The 24983-nt window shown below is 46.9% G+C and overlaps 1 protein-coding gene across 7 annotated transcripts in view; it reads right to left on the bottom strand.

Annotated features, from left to right (window-relative positions):
• The window catches only part of BRD3 (bromodomain containing 3), an 853641-nt gene that overhangs the window by 723382 nt on the left and 105276 nt on the right, over positions 1 to 24983 (bottom strand). For all 7 annotated transcript variants that reach the window (XM_069609614.1, XM_069609620.1, XM_069609618.1 and 4 more), the window contains one exon: positions 23923 to 24235. In XM_069609614.1, the coding sequence (XP_069465715.1) occupies positions 23923 to 24123 (201 nt within the window). In that variant the 5' untranslated portion in view covers positions 24124 to 24235. The remainder of the gene's footprint in view (positions 1 to 23922; positions 24236 to 24983) is intronic.

Here is a 24983-nt window from a genome sequence, read left to right as displayed (position 1 = left end):
ATCCACACAAGGCCAGCACATGTGGCTGCAAACAAAGAGTATAAGCGGGTAATGTGGCTGAAAGAAATGGAAGACTTAAATAAGATTGATATATATTAATCTTGCTCAAACATGAGCAAAAGGGCCACTTAGTGGATTCGGATTAAGAGGGCTGGGCATGTTGCTTCAGTTGGTCCTCAGGTTTTCAGCAAGATAAACCCTTCTTGGAAACCTATGACACTTTCCGAGGAAAAGCTGATAGCTTGTGACTAAGACCCTTGGTATTCCAAGAAGAGCCGAGCAGGGGTGGGACGCATGTCTGTAGCAGAAGATATGCATTAGTTATGCAACCACACAAGCAATTTCCCTGAACTAGGCTGCCTGAAGTTAAGGCAGGCGTGGTGTGTGTGATAACTTAAGCTACAGGAATGAGTTTGCAAGAAATCCTTTGCACGAACTAAGACATGTGAGATAGGGCGTGCAACCAGCTGCTAATGACTATGCAGATTTATGTCCCGACTACATGCCAGCTATTGAACGCAATTTTAACCAAAATGTATAAGCGCTGTATGAACTTTGAATGCTTAGCTCACTCCTGCGCATTCTGCCCTTTCGTGAATGCTTAAATTGAATAAATAGATGACTTCACTTATTTGGTCTGAGTCTTATTTGAGGGGTCTCTTACACCAGGTTGGGGTGAGCAAAAGGTGTATCCTCCTCACTTCTCTGATAAGTCCAAGTTCCCTGTATCGGGAGCAAAAGTTAAGTTTTACGCACAATGTGGAATTTGAGACCAATTAAGGGCAACCACAAGTGTGGCAATTGCAGAATGTGTCCATGAATGGTTATTTAAAAAAAAAAAAAAAAAAAAAAACACAAAATTGTGCTGCCGAATGGGAGAAACAACAAATATTACAGTTCATTCATTGCGACACAAAGTTTGTTACATATGGCGTACACTGTACCTGCAACAGGTTTTACATTGGAAGCACTATCCGTTCACTGAAACTAAGGATAATGGAACACTTCCGAGCGATAAAGAATCAGGATGTTAAATATCCTATGGCTATTCAATTTTGCACTAAACATCCCGAAACATCAGTAGAAGAAATCAGATTTCTAGATTTGGTAAAAGTAGAGCTAGAAGTCGAAATAGGAACTTTTAGACAGAATGAGGCCAGATGGATTACGATAATGGATACATGTGGCACTGGCCTCAATCAGGACAATGAGATGTATAACTACTTATGATGCTTTTTCGTTTGGACCAAATATAGACTACAGTAAGGTAAAATATTCATGTGCATGGTTTAAAAATGTATTAGATTTGCATAATTATGTATGATTTGTTTGAATAGCATTTAGACAAAAACTGTGAAATAATCACCTACAGGTTTAGACTTAGCTGGAATATATATGGGATACATTACTCACCGTAATCGTATTTCTGATGCTTGTATCAGCTTAGATTCACATGCTGTGCATAGGCTAACATCTAGTGGAAACTGTAGAGTATTACAGTTTTTCGAAACTCGAAAATGGGCGTCGACACAGGACGTGCCAGTAATACTATCCCTAGTGTGACGTCCACTGTACCCATGATCCCTCACACATCTAGGACCCTCAGATTGTATTTTTTCTGACATGAGGTAGCACGAGGAGTAGCGCAAGTACAGATTATCCAAGCAGATCGATAGAAAGATGAGATTACAAGCATCCATGCACCTTCTCTCAGAGGGGAGGAAGCGTGGGCCGCATGTGAATCCAAGCAGATACAAGCATCAGAAATACGATTACGGCGAGTAATATATCACTTCTGAGGATTGTGGAATCTGCTTAGATCACATGCTGTGCATAGATTAGCGAGCAGTGTTAGAAGAAGGAGCAGGAGGAGGAGGAGGGATGTGAAAAGGGTCATGAGCAAATAAATGTCTAAGAACCGCTTGTCCGACTTGAGTATATCTTGGAATGAGTGTCAATGCAGTAGTGCTGAGTAAAAGTGTGAATAGAGCTCCAAGTAGCTGCTTTGCAAATGTGTAAAGGGGTACATTTGCAATGAAATCGAGAGTGGCCCCAATGCCTCTTGTAGAGTGGGCTCTAGGCATGAAAGGCAGAGTTTTTTCAGAAAGGGAGTAACACAGCTGGATACAATTTATAATCCACTTTGAGATGGCACCTTTAGAGACGCGTCCTCCCTCTCTGCCTGTATATATGGAGACAAACAGTTGGTCTGTTTTCCTTAGCAGCCTGGTCTTGTCTACATAGTATAGGACCGCCCTACGCACATCTAGCTCAATGGACTGGTTAACGTGGAATTTAGAAATAAACTTAGGAGGGGGGGCGCTGTTGCGCACGTGAGAAAATGGCGCCTTTCGTGTGAGCTCAGGCAGAACTCAGCGCCGCAAGCCAAAAAAAAAAGACAACTTGGCCGACCCGGTTTCACGCGATTTTGGAGAAGAGGATAACAATACAACCCGACCACCCACACGAAATATGGGTTTGATCGAAGCAGCGGTTCCGGAGATAAAAGCCCGGCGGTCCCACGAAGCGGCCTGAGACTTGGCGGCCGACGAGAGAGGGGAGGAGCCCCGCCCTGGGCCGGCGGGCGTGATGGCAGTGGACCACTCGCTTCACCAGCTATCCGGCGAATGAGAATTGCGGGCGCGCCGACCATCTAGGAGCTCCCGCGGACCCCATAGGCCTACATCGCGCCGGCAACATGAGCAAGCGACAGCCCATGCCTGGGTCGGGCCACGGCTGAAGAGGTAAGCTCACCCCGCTTCCTCTACATATCACTGCCCGTTGCGCACCCTGTGGACAGCGCTGTGACCCGCCCCAGTGGATAAGGGGGATCCTGCACAACCTCCATGGCGAGGGAGGGCGGTCCCGGGGCCGAATAGCTCACCTTCCCTCCGCCGAGATACCCATATCTAGAACATGGACGCTAAGAGCTCAGAGGCGCAGACCATTAATCCGGCAGCAAGACGGATCAGCCCCCAACATTGTCACGTACCAGGAAAGGAATCCACAATCACATTATAACAGGGGGGGTACAGGCATAAACCACACATGTCTGAGAAAGCCCCCAGACCAGAGACGATGCCCAAAAATTTTGGACCAAAGAAAAGCAGAGGGACCATCGATAAACACACGACCACGATGCAGAAAGAAACGGAAACCAACGGAGACAAGGCAACACCCATGCATGAGAGTCAAAACCCCCCGGCCACCATGATGGACCCACAGGCAGTTTTTCAGGCGATGCAACAGGGATTCGCGGCCCTCGCAGACAAGCTGATGGCATCACGGCAACAGTCGCCAATATAAAAGCACAACTAGACAAGACAACCACTCACATGACCGAGGCGGAATCCAGGATATCTGGCACTGAAGACGCTCTGGAGTCCTTGAAGAACACGGTATCCACAATGGCCATCGAACTAGGCACAGTGAAAAGCAAGTGTGAAGATTTGGAGGCGAGGTCCAGGAGAAACAATACCCGCATAATTGGTGTTCCGGAAGGAGCAATAAAGGGTCCAATGGAGAAAGCGATAGAGGACCTTTTGCGCACACTATTAGGAGATCCGGGATGGTCACCGACGTTCATAGTGGAAAGAGCGCACAGATCATTAGCCCCAAAGCCAAAACCCAGAGCATATCCCAGGCCCATTATAGCACGCATGATGAACTACAGAGACAGGGATCTGGTTCTAAAAACCGCTAGAGAGAAACACGAGCTAAAATGGGAGGCAAATGTCATCTGCATCTTTCCAGACTTCACCCAGGCGGTCCAACAAGAAAGGAAACACTTTACAGGAATTAAGAAAATGCTGCGTGAAAGACAGGTACAATATGCAATGCTCTACCCTGCCAGGCTCAAAATTCAACATCAGAAAAAGCCATATTTTTTCACGTTTCCCGAAGAGGCAGCGAAATTTATTGAAACGCGTATTCCCCCTAGTAATAGACAGCCCTAAAGTGTGGATGATGTGGACAATCTGAAATCTGAACACAGTTACCATGATCTCGAAATGCGAAGGAACAACATTGTCAGAAGCTTTCCTCCGGGAGGTTCATGTCTGGGATGCTAGAAATGAAAATAAACATACATGTCTCAAACAACAACCGAATTATCATCCCAAAAGCTCTGAGATGTGTGAGAGTAACAGGAGTGAACCGGACAAAATACTTATCATTAAGTTGGCTCGGGCAGTGGAGACGCCGCAGCCCCCCCTGTAGCAGGTGCTCGAAATGTTGTGGGGAGGGGAGGGATGGAAGGGGACAGACACAGTTGAAGTTAAGGGAACTGTGAGGGAGGGGGCGGGTCTAACTTGGGAATGTTGGGGAGTTGTTCTGAGAAGTTTTGTTTAAAAAACAAGGTTGTAAAGCAAAAAAGCACACAGGTTCTAAGCAATGAATCTATTGAGCAAAAAACGCAGACATACCGAGACACACGACATAGCATATACCTCAGACAATGGATAGGCCTAAAGCTGAAACCATTAATGTACTGAGTTGGAATGTTAGGGGTTTGGGCTCCAAGATCAAGACGAGGAATATAATGGCCTACCTCAACAGACAAAAAGCCAAGATATTTTTCTTACAGGATACACACATAGGCCCACGACACGGGGAACTATTGATAGCAAATTGGGGCACTCATCAATACTTCACGACTTACTCCACAAGGGCAAGGGGGGGCGGCGATATTGATACACAAAACACTACCGTTTGTCTGTGAAGAGACCGAATGTGACCCTGATGGGAGATATGTTCCAGTACATGGCAGGCTATATGATAGAGAAATAGTTTTTTTAAATATATATGGCCCGAATACTGACCAGCCAGGGTTCTACTCCACAGTGTTTGAAAAACTAGTGAAATACCCTACAGCCCGGGTGCTATGCGGGGGAGATTAACACGATACTGGATGTACAGTTAGAGCGTACATCGACGCAGGCCAGAACATTAAACAAAACAGCACAGACAATACTTACACAAATGACAGATTTAAAATTAAAGGATGTCTGGAGAACATTGAACCCGTGTAGCAGAGAATACATCTACTACTCCACAGTCCACGATATGCACTCTAGAATTGACTTATGGCTAATAGACAATGATAGCATGGCCTGGGTAACGAAAGCCCACATATTTCCCAGAACCTACTCCGATCACTCCCTGATACAACTAACACTGCAAATTCCAGACAAAACCAGCCCAAGGCCGCCATGGAGATTCAAGCCAGCAGCCCTAATTGACATAGTAAAATTCAATGGCGCAATATGTTCAAGAATACTTCGAGATCAATGAACATTCGGTCACAAACCAGGCTACACTTTGGCAAGCATTCAAAGTCTGCGTAAGAGGCCACTCGATATCCATTGAAGGGGGAATCCTTAAAGATATTAGGGCTAGACTGGAAAGAGTCGAGGCACAATTATCAACACTACAGACCCAGTATACCCTTGCCCTAACCCCACAATTGGGCACTGAAATTAAGACCAAACTAGAGGAGTACCGAGAAGCAGCAGACCAAGAGTTAAGATATTTCGACATGCCCATAGCAGCACGTAGATATGGTGAAGGGGAGCGCCCTGGGAGACTACTAGCCAGAACGGTGCGTGGAGAAAGGGGCCCCACTAATATACCCTGTATACAAAGAGGATGGTACAGTATCAACAGAACAGAATGAGGTAAAAGACACATTTTACAAGTTCTATAAAGAACTATATTCCCCCCAGGGCACGGTCACAGACAGCGAGATAGAACAATACCTATCCAAAATACCGACAACACTCATCGCAGAATCGACAAGGTAACTACTAGAGGCACCCATCAGTGAGGCAGAAATAAATATGGCAATAAAAGCTCTTCCCAACGGAAAGGCACCAGGTGCAGATCGGCTGGGAGCTGAATTCTATAAAGAGTTTAGCCCAATTCTGACTCCCAGATTACATGCTGTCTGGGAGGAAGCTCTGAAAATGGGAGAACTCCCCGAAACCACCAGGGAAGCAATAATCACAATCTTACTTAAACCCGGCAAGCCCCCGAAAGAATGTGGATCATATCGCCCATTATCACTAATAAATACAGATGCCAAGATCCTGGCTAAAGTGCTAGCGGCAAGACTTACACCATACATGCCATATATGATACACAAAGACCAGGCAGGTTTTATTACAGGTAGATCTACAGCCACTAACATCAGACGATGCCACCAGATAATTTCGTCTATACCGGCCACCACTCAGGGGGTCGCGGTATCCCTAGATATGAAGAAAGCATTCGACACAGTCTCATGGCCCTTCATCTTTGGAGTGCTGCGCAACTATGGATTTGGCCCAAACTTCATAAAGTGGATTCAGGTGCTATACACACGACCATATGCAAGGATCAGAGTGAATGGAACCCTCACAGACTTATTAGAACTGTTGGGAGGTACCAGACAAGGATGCCCGCTCTCCCCCCTGCTTTTTGCCCTGGTGATAGAACCACTAGCAGACATCCTTAGATCAAGATACAGCTTGTTCGGGTTATACCTCGAAGGAAAACTACAAATCATTACGCTATATGCAGACGACATACTTTTATATTTAGAAAACCCAGACAGGACGCTAGGCAAGATCCTAGCAAAGGTCAGGAAGTTTGGCGAATACTCAGGACTGCACCTCAACTCCCACAAGTCAGAAATATTTCCTCTCACAGACGCCACAACACAACCCCGGAACCTTCACAGACTCATATGGAGTCCGATACACATAATATATCTAGGGGCCCACATAGCCAGAACGGCCCAACTATCCCAAGCACTGAACTACACGACACTAGGCGAAACACTATGTGCAAAAATGAAACGATGGACCATGCTCCCAATATCAATGGCAGGACGGATAGCCTTAATTAAAATGGTGATACTACCGAAACTTCTCTATCTCTTTACCACAATCCCAGTGTGGCCAGGTCGTGCTCTGTTCACCAAAATAAATAGCGCCTGTATAGCATTTGTCTGGGGTGGGCACCCCAGATTGAGCTGGAGAGTCTTGACCGACACATACCCAAGGGGAGGACTGATGGCGCCAGACACGGAACTCTATTTGGCTGCACAGGCACAGCAGGCAGCCAAATGGGCCACATGTTTTCTTCACCCTACTGACATAACTGGGTCACCGCAGGAGAGGGAGGCAGTAGAGGCGCTGCAGAAGAAGACTAGACCCACCCCGAAGCATTACAATACGATCAACCCCTCTAGAGTCACAATCACAGCATGGTCCAGAATTGCAGACATATTTGGTGTCAGACTATCACCAGAGTATGCCTATATGGGGAGATCCACAAACGCCACTCAATGAAAATGAAATAGCTAGACATTGGAGCAGCAAAGGTATCACACAATTGGGGCAGCTGTATTCGGACCAACACTTTAAATCATGGGAGGATATTAAAGATACGCTGGGCAATACGAACACACATAAATAGCAATACCACAAAGTCGCAACCTTCACACAGCAAATCCACCCGACACTTCCAGAAGAGACCGAAATAAATATGCCTTTAGGCTATATATTCACAGGAGGAACACAGAAGGTAACTGCATCTACACTATACAAAACTGTGATACAAACACCCCCAGCAGTAGCCCACACAGCTAAAGGGAGATGGGAAAAAGATCTGGGCCAACGGATAGACGAACAAGAATGGGCCCAGATTTGCGGACTGACTAAAGGGATATCATGCAACTCAAGGTTTAAACTGATACATTATAAAATAGTGCACAGAACACACTATACTCCATGAAAGCTGAAGCAAATATATCCTACCTCAAAAGGTGCCTGTCCAAGATGTAAAACCAAAGATGCGAATATATATCTCATGCTATGGGCCTGCACCAAATTGAGACGCTATTGGGAAGAGGTATGCGAAGCACTTAACAAAATGGCAGATCAACCAGTGATATGGACACCTCGCACTTGCATGTTGGGGGCAGAAGGAAAAATGAATCCGACGTGGCGGAAATAGCTGAACCTGGGTTTACTCATAGCCAAGTGGGTCATACTAATGAGGTGGAAGAATGCACAACCCCTCACAATAGACGACTGGAACAGGGACATGGTCTGGATTAATGACACTGAAGAACTGTATATTGACTCGGTCACCCCACGAAGAAGACCCAGAAACATATGGGCACGATACAAGCAATATTTGGCTGAACTAAATGAATCAGAACTAGACACGGAAAGCAACTGAATTATATATGTAAAATGTCTGTACAATCGTAAATTGCTAATGTATGTGCATAACCTATGGGCAAATATAAATAAAGTTGTAAAAAAAAAAGAAATAAACTTAGGAGAAAACCTGGGGTGTTCGTAAAACCAGTTTATCTTTATGAACAGTAAAGAAAGAATCCTGCACTGACAGAGCCTGAATTTCACTGACCCTTCTTAACGATGTAATGGCTACTAAGAAGGCACTTTTATATGTCGGGTGTTTGAGACTGCTTTTATGCATGGGCTCAAATGGGGGGCCCATGAGTTTAGTCAGCACCACATTAAGATCCCATCCTGGTGGTGGATTAGAAATTGAAGGGTGGAGTCTCTTTACCCCTTCCATGAAGGCTTTAACCACTGGTACTTTCCACCACGATACCTTGTTATGGGAGGTGGTGTATGCTGACAGTGCTGCCAGGTGTACCTTTAGTGAATTAAATACCAACCCTGCGTCCAGCACGTGGAGCATGTAGGTGACAATAGTGGAATGAGTGCAATCAACTGGGTTGATTTGCTTATTCTGGCACCAGATAACAAATCTTTTCCATTTGTCAAAATAACAGTGCCTAATGTTGGGCTTCCTAGATTCCTTTAGGATGTCCATGACCTCTGTGGTAAGTTGAGGTGTCCAAACTATGACTTCAGGAGCCATTCTGCCAAGTTCATTGAGCTGGGCTGAGGATGCACCGTTTGACCTTGGTGCTGAGATAGTAGGTTGTACCAGCACGAGAGTCTGATTGTTTCGCATGTTGCTAGACTGCGCAGGTGTGGGAATCACGGTTGTCTCACCCACATGGGAGCAACTAGGATGAGCGTCATCGATTCCCTGTGCATCTTGTTGACCACCTTCCTCAGAGAAGTTGGGGGAAAAGTGTAAGCAAACATCCCTGACCAGTTCGTCCACAGGGCGCTCCACTTGGAGCCTGGCTGGGGAAACCTGGATGCGAAGTCTGGGCATTGTCCGTTTCCGCTTGTGGCGAATAGGTCTATAGTGGGGAAACCCCACTGTGAGAAAAGGTCTTCTACGACTTCTCTGTGTAGAGACCACTAGTGTTCTCTTGGGAGAGGATCTCTGCTCAAGGCGTCTGCTAGAGAATTGAGATCCCCTGGAAGATGTTGAGATGACAGGTAAATGTTCCATCTGAGTGCCCATATCCAAATTTTTTGGGCAAGCTTGGTCAGATTTGGTGAACGGGTCCCTCCCTGCTTGTTTAGGTAGAACATCGCTGTCGTGCTGTCTGTTAAGATCTGCACTGACAGGTTTAACACGTCGGGCTCGAAGCGCTCTGAATACTGCCAGAAGCTCTAGCAGATTGATACGATTCTTGGCCAGTGTGTGAAACCAGAGACCATGAGCTGTGTGGTGAAGGAGGTGTGCTCCCCACCCTGACAGGGATGCGTCCGTTGCGACTACAGCCTGTACCTCTGGATCGTAAAAGGGTTTCCCCCTTTGACAGGTTCTCTCTTGTCCACCAGTGAAGACTTAGTACCAGTGTTGGCAAAACAACCACTAGATCGTCCCACTGACCACTTGCCTAAGACCAGTTTCGCCAACCATTCTTGCATGGGACGCATGCACAGGCGCGCTTGGGGGACCAGGTAAATACTGGACGCCATCATGCCTAGCAAACATCGCTTTGCGCACCGTTATCTGGCGACCGGACTGATATTGAGGAATCTGCAGTAGTATATTCCGAATTCTTTCCTCTAATGGAAAGGCCAACCCCTCTTGAGTGTTTAGTACAGCTCCTAGGAACTGTTTGGAGGCTTGATTTTTTTCTCGTTTATGGAGAAAGCCAATTCGAAGAGGAGGTCGATCGTTCTTTGAATGTTTGAACAGGCAATTGATGGGGTCTCCCCAGTGATGAGCCAGTCGTCCAGGTAAGGGTACACTGGGATTGCCTCCCTGCGTAGGTGTGCCGCCTCCACCGCCAGAACCTTGGTGAATACCATTGGAGCCGAGGCTATACCGAAGGGCAGCACCTTGAACTGGTAGTGCTGACTGTCCACCTTGAAGCGCAAGAATCTTCTGTGCGCTGGGAACATGGAAATATGAAAATAAGCATCTTTCATGTCCAATGTTGCCATATAATCCCCTTTTTTAGGAGGGGGATTACCTCTTGGAGAGTAGTCATGCAAAACTTTTGGGGCTTGACATACTTGTTTGCAGGGCTTAAATCTAAGACTGGGTGCATTGTTAGATTTTTTTTGGCACAAGGAAGTAAGTTGAATAAATACTCTCGTTTACCCGGGACGAGTTCTATCGCGTCCTTTTCTAGAAGATTGACGATCTCCGAGGAGGATCTTCTGGTGGTCCAAGGAATGTACCTTTTGTCGTGGGGGGTGGTTTCGGGGACGCTCGAGCAGTTCTATGCAGTATCCTGCGGACACTGTGGACAGCACTCATCTGTATGATGTGATCCCTTCCCATGCTTGGGTGAAGTTGGTAATGCGTCCCCCTAGTGGCGATGCGTGAGAAGGGACCCTGATCTCGGCGTCGTCACTGTTTAGCGGGAGGCGTGCCACCTCTGCTGGGGCTGCCTCTTCCCTTACCACGGCTCCTCTTGCTTCCCCTGTTATAACTCTGGGTAGACTGCTGGTTGTTACCCCATGATGTACCCTGCCCCTGAGAATAGTTGGAGCCTCTTTGTGAATTTTGGCCGCGTGGGCAACGAAAATTGCCATTCCCTCTTTGATTAGGGGGCTTGTTGGTCAACCGTCCCAGGGATTTCAGAGTCTCATACTCGTCTTTGGCATTTTTTAATGCATCCTCTACCGCCTTGCCAAACAGTAGATTAGGCTCCACCGGTATGCCGATTAAGGATACTTGTGTCTCGGGTTTAAACCCTGACTGTCTTAACCAAGCATGCCTCTTAATGACAGTGCTCTCTGCCATTAGCCTGCCGGCGTTATCCGCGGCATCAGAGGTTGCAACCGGACACGGCTCTCCCCTCCGACGCAACCTGTGCCAACTGATCCTTTAAAGGTTCTGGTGCTGAGTCGATAACTGCAGCAACTTGCTCCCACTGGTGGCAGTTGTAACTAGCCAGCAGAGTGGTGGAGTTGGCAATCCTTGCCTGGTAGGCGGAAGTGGAGGCTACCTTCCTTCCCAACCCGCAGATCTTCTTGCTCTCTTTGTCGGGGGCGCCTCAGACGAAGATAGGGGCGTTCCCGCCCTCTTCCAGGTATTAGTCACTACCAGGGAGTCAGGTTTCAGTTGCCCCTTTATGTAAAGCGGGTCCGATTGGGCTGCCCTGAACAATTTTTCGATTCTGGGGTTTACCGCCCTGGTGAGGTTAGGATTGATAAGGGAAGGACCAATTCTCCTTGGTATAGACTTAATAGGGATGGCCTGGGCAATGGCTCTCTTTTCTCCTACTAGTTCCTCGGCAAAGTCCCTCTCCTCCTGTGCTGCCTGGGTGTCTATGCGGAAGTGTTCAGCAGCTCTAGACAAAACCTCATTTAGGAGAGATTGGTTGTCGACTGGAGAGTCGGTAACCTGAGGTTCTTTGCCTTCCGGTGAGTCTACTCTGTAGACTTCTGGGTCATCTTCCTCTTCATCCTCGTCATCCCCATAGTAGTCCACCCCAGTTTGGTCGTCCAACGTTACCAATTCTGGATCCTCATATTGTAGTGAATCCTGACTGAGTGTATGGCTGTACGTAGAAAAAGCGTCAGAAGACCGACCTTGCGTTGGTGCCTCAACTCGAGATTTCTTACCAGGGGGGTTGTGGGTCCCTAGACCCTGAGGGAGCAGCCCCATCAGGGGTATAGGAGAGGAAGTTATCGGGGTTCTTGGCATAGAAGTCTGCTAGGGATGACATTCTAGACATAACTGTCTATATCCTCACTGGACCATTCTTTGGAGCTGGGGATTACCCTTTCCTGGGAGTGTTTCCCTGCTATGACCTGACTGGACCTATGGGCTTGTGCAGGAGTCTTGGCTAGCTGTTTATCAGAAGACTTACCACTTTATGTAGAAGATGTGTAGAAGAAGGCTGAGATGGTTTCTTCTGCTGTTTTCCCCCCTCCCCATGAGTGGAGAAGTGCTTCCCTGGGATTTTCACCTTCTCAGAGGTTTTCGACGTATGGCATTGAGGTACGGGGTAGTGTCCCTTTCCTTAGAGTGAGGACGTCGGGAAACAGGAACCGCCGTCGAGCGGTCTGCTGACGCCGACTCCTGGAATGCGGCCTGGGGATGGAGGTCGGCTTCGTCTTCCGACGATCGTACCTCCATTACTTTGGTGAGTGAGGCACTCTTGGCAACAATGGATGGTTGCCTGGTGTCATGCAGCGATCTTGACCGAGAACGCCCAGAGGACAACGATTCGGTGAACCGTTCTCTGCGTGCCTCTTTCCGAGAACTCGACACGGGCGGCGAGTCTCGGTTGGACTTCGAGTGTTTAGTGGAAGTGGTGTGGGTAGCGCTCGCGTCGCCGGTTGTGCTCCCCATAGCTGCCCTGCCGGACAACCTTCCGAGGTCGGGGACTTGCACTTGGCTGTCTTTCGACGCCACGTTGCCCTCGCTGTCCGATAGTACGGCGTCGCTGCCATCACTGAAGGTGCCCTCCACTTCCATGGCCTCTCGTTGCCTGGCCCAACGTTTGGTTGAACTGTCCTTTAGAGTCTTAGCCTTGAACCGGCTACACGCTCTGCAGTTCGCCTCGGGGTGGTCCCTCGGCAAGCAGAGGTTACAGGTGGCATGTCTGTCAACCAAAGGGTACTTGCGGTTGCACTTGGGGAAAAATTGGAAAGGGGTACCCTCCATACGCACCCTGTGGCAGCGGGCTAGTGTGATATGGGATACATTACTCACCGTAATCGTATTTCTGATGCTTGTATCTGCTTAGATTCACATGCTGTGCATAGGCCGACATCTAGTGGAAGCTGCGGAGTATTACAGTTTGTTTTTCGAAGTCGAAAAATGGGCGTCGACACAGGGCGTGCCAGTAATACTATCCCTAGTGTGACGTCCCCTGTACCCATGATCCCTCACGCGTCTAGGATCCCCAGATTGTGTTTTTCCTGACATGAGGTAGCATGAGGAGTAGCGTGAGTACAGATAGTCCAAGCAGATAGACAGAAAGGTAAGACTACAAGCAACCATGCGCCTTCTCTCGGAGGGGAGGAAGGGTGGGTCGCATGTGAATCTAAGCAGATACAAGCATCAGAAATACGATTACGGTGAGTAATGTATCCCTTCTGAGGCTTGTGGAATCTGCTTAGATCACATGCTGTGCATAGATTAGCGAGCAGTACCAGAAGAAGGAGGTGGGATGTGAGAAGGGTCATGAGCAAACAGGTGTCTTAGAACCGCTTGTCCCACTTGTGTATCTGCCTTGGAATGAGTGTCAATGCAGTAATGCTGAGTAAAAGTGTGAATAGAGCTCCAAGTAGCTGCTTTGCAAATGGTGTCAAGGGGAACATTTGCAATGAAAGCCAGAGTGGCCCCAATGCCTCTGGTAGAGTGGGCCCTTGGCGTAAAAGGCAGAGTTTTTTCAGAAAGAGAGTAACACAGCTGTATACAGTTGATAATCCACTTTGAGATAGCGCCCTTAGAGACGCGATCCCCCTCTCTGCCTGTAGCTACGGAGACAAACAGTTGATCTGTTTTCCTTAGCGGTCTGGTTTTATTTACATAGTATAAGACCGCCCTACGCACATCTAGGGTGTGTAGTTTCACCTCAGCTGAGCTCTGTGGGTTTTGGAAGAAAGCCGGAAGCTCGATGGACTGGTTTACATGGAACTTGGATATGAATTTTGGTGAGAATCTAGGGTGTGTGCGTAAAACCAGTTTGTCCTTGTGGATAGTAAAGAAAGGATCTTGCACTGACAGAGCCTGAATTTCACTGACCCTTCTTATGGAGGTAATGGCTACTAAGAAGGCCGTTTTATAAGTCAGGTGTTTGAGACTACTTTTATGCATGGGTTCGAAGGGGGGCCCCATGAGCTTAGATAGCACCACATTGAGATCCCATCCTGGCGGTGGGTTCGAGATAGGAGGGTGAAGTCTCTTTACTCCTTCCATGAAGGCTTTAACCACTGGTACTTTCCACCACGAAACCTTGTTATGGGATGTGGTGTAGGCTGAGAGGGCTGCCAGGTGTACTTTCAGAGAGTTAAAAACCAACCCTGCATCCAGCAGGTGGAGCATGTATGTTACAACGTTGGAAGGAGTGCAATCAACCGGGTTGATTTGTTTACTCTGGCACCAGATAACGAATCTTTTCCACTTGTCAAAGTAACAGTGCCTTGTATTTGGTTTCCTAGACTCTTTTAGAATGTTCATACACCTCTGTGGTAATTTGAGATGTCCAAACTCTATGACTTCAGGAGCCATGCTGCTAGGTTCATAGAGTTGGGTTCCTGATGCACTGTTTGACCTTGTTGCTGGGACAGAAGGTTGTACCAGGCTGGGAGTCTGATGGGCTCGCATACCGCCATCCTGCGTAGGTGTGGAAACCATGGTTGTCTCGCCCACATGGGAGCAACTAGGATGAGCGTCATCGATTCCTTGTTCATCTTGTACACCACCTTCCTGATGAGGGGAGTTGGTGGGAAAGCGTACGCAAACATCCCTGACCAGTTTATCCACAGGGCATTCCCCTGGGAGTCCGGTTGTGGGAACCTGGATGCAAATCCTGGGCATTGTTTGTTTTCGCTTGTGGCGAATAGGTCTATAGTGGGGAAACCCCACTGAGAGAAGAGATCTTCTACTACGTCTTTGTGAAGGACCCACTCGTGTTCTTCTGGGAGGGAGTCTCTGCTTAGAGCATCCGCTAGGGAATTGAGCTCCCCTGGAACATGTTGCGATGACAGGAAGATGTTCCGTCTGAGTGCCCATATCCATATTTTCTGGGCAAGCTTGGACAGATTTGGCGAACGAGTCCCTCCTTGCTTGTTCAGATAGAACATGGCTGTCGTGCTGTCCGTCCTGATCTGCACCGACAAGTTTAGTAGATGGGGCTCGAACGCCTGCAGCGCTCGGAATACTGCCAGAAGCTCTAGCAGATTGATGTGGTTCTTGGCTACTGAGTGAGACCAGAGACCCTGAGCTGTGTGGTGGAGATGGTGAGCTCCCCACCCCGTCAGGCATGCATCTGTAGTCACCACTGCCTGTACTTCGGGATCGTAAAAGGGTTTCCCCTTTGCGAGATTCTCTCTTGTCCACCAGTGTAGGTTCTGTACGAGTGTTGGCGAAACGACCACTAGATCGTCCCACTGACCACTTGCCTGAGACCACTGTTTCGCCAACCATTCCTGCATGGGACGCATGCGCAGACGCGCGTGGGGGACCAGGTAAATGCATGACGCCATCATGCCGAGTAACCGCATAGCTTTGCGTACTGTTATCTGTTGACCTGACTGATAATGCGGAATTTGCAGAAGTATGTTCCGAATTCTTTCTTCCGAAGGGAAGGTCAATCCTTTCTGAGTATCTAGGATAGCTCCTAGAAACTGTTTTGAGGTGCTTGGCACCAGACTTGACTTTTTCTCGTTGATGGAGAAGCCTAATTCGTGGAGGAGGTCGATGGTCCTCTGAATGTTTGACCTGCAGATTCCTGGGGTTTCCCCCGTTATGAGCCAGCCGTCCAGATAAGGGTACACTGGGATTGCCTCCCTGCGTAGGTGTGCAGCTGCCACCGCCAGTACCTTGGTGAATACCCTTGGTGCAGAAGCTATCCCGAAGGGCAGTACCTTGAATTGGTAGTGGCGACTGTCCACCTTGAAGCGCAAGTATTTTCTGTGCGCCGGGAGCATGGAAATATGAAAATAGGCATCTTTCATATCCAAGGTTGCCATGTAATCCCCCTTTTTTAGGAGTGGGATTACCTCTTGTAGTGTGGTCATACGGAATTTTTGGGGCTTGACATACTTGTTGGCAGGCCGTAAGTCTAAAACTGGGCGCATTGTTAAATCTTTCTTTGGCACAAGGAAGTAAGTTGAATAGATACCCTTGTTTACCTGGTGTCCCGGGACGAGTTCTATCGCGTCCTTTTCTAGCAGAATGGCGATCTCCTTGAGGAGGATCTTCTGATGTTGTAAAGAGTGGACTTTTTGTCTTGGAGGATGGTTTAGGGGACGTTGCAGTAGTTCTATGCAGTACCCATTGGATACTGTTGACAGCACCCATCTGTCGGATGTTATCCCTTCCCATGCCTGGGTGAAACTTGATATTCGTCCCCCTACTGGGGTTGCATGGGAAGGGACCCTGAACTGAGCGTCACTGCTTTGGTGGAGGCGTGCCTCCTCCTTTACTGGGGCTGCCTCTGCCTCTACCCCGTCCTCTTTTACTACCCCTACCATACGCCTGGGTAGACTGTTGTGAGCTGGTGTTCCACTGTGTACCCTGGGTGTGGGAGTAGCTATTTCCTCTATTGGAATTTTGGCCGCGGGGGCGACGAAAATTGCCATTCCCTCTTTGGTTAGGTGGTTTGGTAGTTAACTGGCCAAGGGATTTGAGGGTGTCGAATTCTTCCTTAGCGTTTTTTAGAGCGTCCTCGACTGCCTTCCCAAACAGGAGATCACTTTCCACTGGTTTGTCTAAGAGCGCAGCTTGTGTTTCTGCTTTGAATCCCGACTGCCTCAACCAAGCATGCCTTTTGATGACAGTCCCCTCTGCTATAAGTCTACCCGCATTGTCAGCGGCGTCCAGAGTTGCTTTTACAGTGCAGCCTGACACGTTCCTTCCTTCCGCACAAATGCGAGCTAGCTGGCTTTTAAGGGGTTCGGGAGCAGAGTCTATTAGTGCTGCCACTTCTTCCCACTGGTGACAGTTGTAGCTAGCCAACAGTGTGGTGGAATTCGCGATTCTGGCTTGGTAGGCTGCCGTGGAAGCTACTTTCCTGCCAAAACCATAAAGTTTTTTACTTTCTTTGTCGGGGGGAGCCTCAGAGGAAGATAATGGTGTACCAGCTCTTTTGCGGGTGTTGGTTACTACTAGAGAGTCTGGCTTAAGTTGACCTCTAATATATAGGGGGTCCGACTGGGCTGCTTTAAACAGCTTCTCCACTCTCGGATTTACAGGTCTTGTCAGGTTTGGGTTGACAAGGGATGGTGCTATTCTGCGTTGAACAGATTTTAGGATGGGAATGGTCTGGGCTACTGGCTTCCTTTCCCCTATTAGTTCTTCCGCAAAGTCCCTTTCTTCCTGGACACCTTGTGTGTCTACTATGTGGAAGTGGTTAGCTGCCCGAAAGAGCAGTTCATTCAGGAGGGGCTGATTATCTATTGGGGAGTCAGACACTGGGGCTTCCCTTTCGACTGGTGAGTCCATTCTGAAAATATCTGGGCTATTTTCTGGCTCATCCTCGTCTTCGTCTTCGCCGTAATAATCTGATCCTGCAGGATCTTCTGGCGTGTCAATTTCCTGACCTTCTATAAGGGAAGAGTTTCCTTGGTCTGTAGGGAAGAGGTAAGAATAGGGTTGGACCTCGATGGGGTCTAAAGGCCTAAATGGTGTCTCGACCCGGGGTCTTTTATTTGAGGGGATAGGGTCCCTAGACCCTGAGGGAGAATCTTCCTGAGGGTTTAAAGCTAGGAGTTGTTCAGGGTGTCTTTCGAAAAAATTCGCCAAGGAAGACATCCTTGACATTACTCTGTCAATGTCCTCGCATGACCAGAGTTTTGAGCTTGGGGTGACCTTGCTGGGACTTTCTATGGATTGGCCCTGAGAAGACTTGGTCAGTTCTTTTGTAGTGGAGGACTGCAAGGGTTGTTTCCTTTGCTGTTTACCCCCTTCCCCGTGGGTGGAAGTGTGTTTCCCCTTTCCCTTATCTTTCGACGCCTGGCGTCGAGGATGGGAGGTGGAATCCCTGTCTTTCGAACTAGCCTTCGAAACTGGCCCCTCTTTACTCCCAAGTGATGTACCCTTTTCCTGGGGTGCAGGCTGGGGGTGGAAGTCGTGTTCGTCTGCGGACGATTGATCTTCCGGGATATTAATGGTCGAGGCACTCTGTGCAAGTGTGGAGGCTTGCCTGACGTCGTGCGGTGACCTCGACCGGGACCGCCCAGAGGACGTCCTTTCGGACCGCTCCTTCTGTGCCTCTTTCCGAGGTTTCGACGACGTCGAATCTCGGGTGGATTTTTTGTGTTTAGCGTGTGTATGTGTAACGCTTTTGTCGCCGGGGGACTTCCCCATAGTCGCCGGGACGGACGACCTTCCGAGGCCGGGGACGTGCGTTCGGCTGTCCTTCGACGCGTTGGTGCCCTCGCCGTCCGAAAGTTCGGCGTCGCTGCCGTCGCTGAAGGTACCCTCCGCCTCCATAGCTGCTAGCTTGGCGTGGTGGGCCCAACGCTTGGTGGAGCGGTCCTTAAGAGTTTTTGCCTTAAACCTGCTACAGGCCCTGCAACCCGTCTCGGGGTGGTCTCTGGGTAGGCAAAGGTTGCACGTAGCGTGCTTATCTACCCAAGGGTATTTCTTATTACACTTGGGGCAAAACTGAAAGGGCGTACCCTCCATACGCGCCTGTGGGCAGCGGGCAAGTGTGTGTAGGTAATAAGGTGTCGAGTGTGGAAGTGTACCACCCCCACTCTCCCTACTTGTAGGGCCGAGGCCAGCGGCCCAGGCCCGAGCCGAGGCGGAAGCCTCAAGGCCCAATCCGTCGGGTATTCGACGTTGATCTCCTCCCCGGTTCGGCGTCGAGATGTTGATCGACGAAAGGTTGGCCAAACGGGGCAAATTAGAATTAGTTTAGAGTGAAACTATGGCAAAGCCAGGGAACTCCGATGAAGTGCTTCCGACCAGAATGGCGGAAAAAAACAATCTGGGGATCCTAGACGCGTGAGGGATCATGGGTACAGGGGACGTCACACTAGGGATAGTATTACTGGCACGCCCTGTGTCGACGCCCATTTTTCGACTTCGAAAAACAAACTAATACTCCGCAGCTTCCACTAGATGTCGGCCTATGCACAGCATGTGATCTAAGCAGATTCCACAAGCCTCAGAAATATATATATATATATATATATATATATATAGAGAGAGAGTGCGCCACCCTCCACTCTCCCTACTTGAAGGTGGCTCGACGTGGGAATGGAAGAAACGGGAAAATATTATGCTATTTGCAAAATTATGGCTAAAAGCCAGGGAACTCCGCGGAATGCTCCCAACAAGTATGGCGGAAAAAAACAATCTGACGGTCCTAGGGATCATGGGTACAGTGGACGTCACACTAGGGATAGTATTACTGGCACGCCCTGCGTTGACGCCCATTTTCGAGTTTCGAAAAACAAACTAGCTTCCACTAGATGTCGGCCTGTGCACAGCATGTGATCTAAACAGATTCCAGAAGCCTCAGAAATATATCTTTTAGTTTCCAAGCTAACCCATACATTAAAGTTATTCCACCCCTTTTGTTGTTGGGAGGCTTCTAGATGTGAGAATACCTATTAGAACACTTAACGGTGCATGATTTCCTATTTGTTGTATGGTACATGGGAGAGCGTTTAAACAGATTTATTATCAAAGGAGGATTTTGGAAACCTTTTTTATTTGAATTAGAATGTGTTTACGAGCATGACACATGAGAACAAGTTATAAATAATATTTACACCCCAAGCTGATCTCGCATTTGGCAATGAGAAACTAATTTGTGTTTCAACTAAAAAATGTATGTATTTTCATACTAAGTCTTTATTAGCTAATGGCCACAGGCTGCAAATGCGCGATGACGTCATCACGCAATTAAAAATAGCGGCCATTTCGGAACGCCGATCCTTTGTGCAAATCGCAGTTTCCGGGGGTAGAACAATCAGATCCTGCTGATCCTCAGATCCTCAAAGCTCTTTAAGGTACACTCATAATAATGTGACCTGTGCATCCCTAGGTCAAATGTATACAGCTTTAAACCGGTGAACCTTTAGAATATACAAGGACTAAATGTTATCTTTCAGATCGCAAAACATTCAAAATGTAACAAGAGGAAAACTCATTTTGAATCTTCAAGTGATTGCCCATTCATTATCCACTGCCCATCATTGAATAACAGCTTTTGACTAAAACAAAAAAAACAATGTGAAAAGGCCAATACAAGACCTTTCCTCTTTCGTTTTCTCCTCCCTCCCCACAACATTGCTTTTCATTTCTTTTCTAAATTATTAGACTATGGATTGAGAAACTATATGAACTAATCCTCTCCTGATCCATCAAAAACGCACTAGTGAAACACCCGTTGAGAAATTATGAAAAAACTCAAAAAAAGGAGTATTGGGAATTGATGTACAGTGGTATAAAAACTGGATTTACTCTGAAGCACATTTTGAAATGGATTTGCTATTTTTGAATATGAAATGGAAACCATTCATCCTAATTAAAGATGGTCATTCACCACCCTATTTGCTTGAATTTGATTGACATATCAGATAAGATGGTGCAACCTGAATGACCCTTATGCAAAATATATTGAAATATTGGGGAGCCAAAATAATGGAGCATTCGTTGACAACAGTTTTGCACCTAATAAGAATTAGATTCACCATTAAGGTTGACCTTTTTGCCTGCATTTATCAAGTTCACGCCAATACCATGGACCCTTGAGGTCGAGTGGTTAGCATAGCCTTCTGAAGAACGAATCTCACTACAAGTTTGGTGGTCTCCTGCTGGAACTCCAGAAGCAAGATTCAACTCTTCGAAGTCCCCTCAGCTGAATGCTGGACTGAGAAAGCGAGGCAAATCTATCAGAAGATCATTCATCTGGGGTCTTGAAAAGGGCACTAAAACCACTGAGCCGCAAGAAATTCTGAAGAATCCTTTGCTGGGAGTCTTTCCTCTCGACTGCCACTGCAATTTCCCATCCATTGTCCTTTCTTTCGTCTGAAGACCAAGAATCCAGAGACCTGGTCCTGTAGCTGCTGTATCGTGAAGGCGTCTGTCTGCAAAAACTTCTTCACTGCTGAGGGGCTCTGCGGCTTGAGGTACTACTTAGCTAAAGTCGTTGCGTCGCTCCTGTGTCGCTAGGGTGGCAATGCATGTAGTAGGGAGTAGGGAGTAAGTCCATACCCGTCGCCCAGGCCCAATGCTGGAACAAATGCAGGGAACCTTCTACAAAGTCCCTTAAACCCTTCACAGACTATAAAATACTGTACTTTATCTACAAAGATAGCCTCTGGAACTCTTCCTACAGTTTGCCTTCCTGTTCTGCCTACTGTTGGCCATTGGACCCCCCCCCCCCAGTGTTCCCTTCTGCCTCTGAGAAAGGACAAGCATAAGGCCTCTGGAGGAACTTATAGTACTTTCTATTGTTGGTGCTGCAAATGTATATTCCTGAAATAAGGAAGAGTTTTATTACTGACCTTTGTAATACTTTTCAGAATGGCAGTTTGTACGTCAAAGTTAATGCTTACCTTTGATTTGTCCTCAATTCTAGAATGAAACATTGTTGGTATAATTGAATTATTCTTGAAACAGAATAAGTCATAGTTTACTACCAGTAGTGTTTGCTTACCTTGAATTGCATACCGTCATTCTAAATGTGGTTTATACTTGGTTCACTTACCAGAAGTATTGTGTTGGTTTTTATATTTAATTTAATAGTTTATTTTGTAACATGCCTAATACCATACCAGTGTTTGGTTTCTAAGCAGGGATCCAGGATTCGAACCTCTGTTGATCTGTGTGGTCTTGGTTCAAAGACCAGCGCATTGCCCCTGTGCTATCTCTTTGTTGATGATTTACAATAGTACTTTTCAAAAATACAAAAAAGGTAGCAGGCGCCCCTCTCTCGAAGGAACAAGGCATGATAACCCAGTGGTTATTAACCACATTGAGAGTTCGCAGCCATTGCTTTTTGCTCACTGTACCTTCACAGATGGGAAATACCCATTTGCATATCAGTCTTTGTCCCGCCCACAAGGGCAGTCCAGCACCGAAATGCTATGGCAATTCCTCTCTGAACAAGAGTACCATCAGCAACCCCATACACGTGTTTCAGCCTTGTTGGGCATCATGAGTGAGGTGAAGCTGAGCCTCTCTAAGCACAGTGAGCAGGGAGTCTTTGGGCGGGACAAAGACTGATATGCAAATGGATATTTCCCATCTGTGAAGGTACAGTGAGCAAAAAGCAATGGCTGCGAACTCTCAATGTGGTTAATAACCACTGAACAGGTTATCATGCCTTGTTCCTTCGAGAGAGGGACGCCTGCTACGTTTTTTGTATTTACAATAGTACTTATCTTTCTAAAGAATTCTCTTTGCCTGTGTATATATTTTAACAATATGTCAGTGTACAAGCATTTCTTTGGACCATATGGATGCTACAAGATTTTTTTTAACCTTCCTATAGCCATTGTTACCTCCCAACAAAAGCCTGGCTGCTCTGCCATAGACACTACTAGGTTGAGTGTTACAGGCCTGTACTAAGCGTTGGCGTTTCTGTATTGCCCAAGGATAGTCTTATGAAGTCCTACTTCTGTGGACTTAAGAAAAACTGTCCTTACACTCCAGAGCAAATACTCAGGATGTGGATTCAGTGGTTAGACACCCATTGATACACTGAGCCAGACACAGTCATCGCTACTCCGCTTTCAGGAAGGCCATAATCTTTTAAAGAATGGAGTTGTTTCTATGCTTCCCATGTAAACACAACCTTGTGGAGGGTCACTGGAAGTCAAAAACCAGGTTGGCATTTTAATGGGGTCCAGGAGGGAACAAGCCTTTTTTTGTCTGAAAGTAGAATGTCAAAAGCAGTGTGCAGCCTTCTAAACACCACAAAGAGCGGTCACAAACCAGTGAGTTATAAACATCCAAACAGGGTGACCTGCTCTGCAAAATGGATCCGGCTTGGGTGCCCCAGACTGTCAGGAGATATTAAACCGATCACCAGTGAGGCCCTGGGAGGGATTGCAATGGAAGGAGAGGTTGATGAACCAGGGGGAAAAGCAAACAATGTCTCGAGACTTGCAGGGTCATAGATTATTACTTCCTCCCAACAATGCATAAATGTAGTCCCCTTGTTAATATTGTGTCAGTTTTGAACAATTGTCCTAAACAATACTACCAGTGGCTGCAGAGCATCACAACCAGTATTCCACTCAGCCAATCAGAAGCCTGTTCCAATTGCCCCTATGAGAAACTGAATCGTGGTTGAGCCAGTACACATCCTAATGTACTCACAGGGTACTGTCAAACCTAATGGTCTAAGGACACACTGGACCCTGGACTTTGAACTGCACCCTAAAAGAAGCCGCAATACCTTAGAACTCTCCTAGAGACTTTCTAGAAATAGATTTACTTTGCTGTAAACTGCATCTACTCACTGTTCTTCGATTCACAGGAGCGCCTGCAGACCATGCAAATGGTAGTGGAGTGCAGTATGCACCAACAGAACATAGGTGAACCAAATAATCTTAAGAGTTGCCTTGGCATGGGAGAGTAATCCTAAACGCATGGATGGGATATTCCTTTTAACAGCCCACTCCCTCCACCATCCTCCAACAACCACCAACCCAACACCCACAAACACAATAACTAGGCCCATTAGTGGGGATGTCAACCAGCTTCCAGAGACCAATAACTAAAAAAACAATTAAAATGTAACGCACTTTTAAACGGTTAACTCCTTATTGGACACTAACAGACAGCCAAAGCTCTGAAGTAGGCGCATGGCGATAGGTTAATTATATTTTTTTAAAAATCATATACTGTAAAATGAAAAGGGTCCAAAACACTTACTGGTAAATTCAATTTAACAGAATCAACTGGGGTATAGAAAGGCCAAGCAAATTGATGTTTCCACAGTGTCTTCACCACCACATTTTGCATGTACTGTAGCTGATTAGTCTTCCGTCCAGGTTTCTTGGGGTTGGTGACCTCTGGGGGAGGATGGTTGACAGGGCCCTGTGGAGCCTGTATTGCAGATGTCACAGAAGACATTTTCCCAGGCTCTCCGTATCAGTTCACTTGGCAGCAGCTCAGGAATCCGTTTTCTTCCCTTATACACCCTGAATGGGATGGACATCCCATTTCCAGGGGCCAACCATGCAACCTAAAAGATGAAGGGTAAAAGAGCAAATAATTTAAAATTAAACAGTTCAAATGCATAGGTTCAAAACCTATCCTACACGGATCATATAGGTCTAGTCATTGAAACAGTTTATGCTAACCCACAGAGAATCCCTCCAGTACCCAAGGCTGCTTTGTGCCAGCCACCTTCACTATATGGAGTGAAACAAAAGTCTGTCATTGGTAAACACAACATTAACCGCTGAAGAGACAATTGTCAAAACATTTAAATACTGTAGCCCTGTAGTGCGTGCTGCGTTATGCTCAAGAGTCCTTCCCCTAGCACAATGATTAAATCTCCATTCAACTAGGGCCTTTTGCTTAAAAATGCTGCATACAATGCTTGAAAATTCAATTTTCGTGGCAGTACCTCAACTTCAAAATTATTTTCTCCAGTAGCCCAACAAAATTTCCCATTTCTTTCTCAAAATGAGGCTCCACTTATGGTTAATGGCACAACACGCACTTTACATCGCAACCACCATGCAATAGCTCAAGTTTGAAAAATGGCAAATTATTTACCATTCAAATGTTCCCAAATGTGCAAGACATGCGTTCCTCGGATTATAAAAAGGTTTGATATTTAAATGCTGGCTAATATTATTTGTAATAGAAGGAAGAAAAGTTATAAAAATTATTTTTCTTTAATTAAATACATAAATATGTGCAAAGAGATGTTGGTACTGAATGCTTTATATAGCGCAATCGCAACAATTCACAAAGTTCTCTAT

Source organism: Ambystoma mexicanum, chromosome 8 (assembly GCF_040938575.1).
Source record: "Ambystoma mexicanum isolate Mex_15411 chromosome 8, UKY_AmexF1_1, whole genome shotgun sequence".
Taxonomy (NCBI): domain Eukaryota; kingdom Metazoa; phylum Chordata; class Amphibia; order Caudata; family Ambystomatidae; genus Ambystoma; species Ambystoma mexicanum.
The sequence above is the reverse complement of the archived record's forward strand: the minus strand, read 5'-3'. Positions and strand labels throughout refer to the sequence as shown.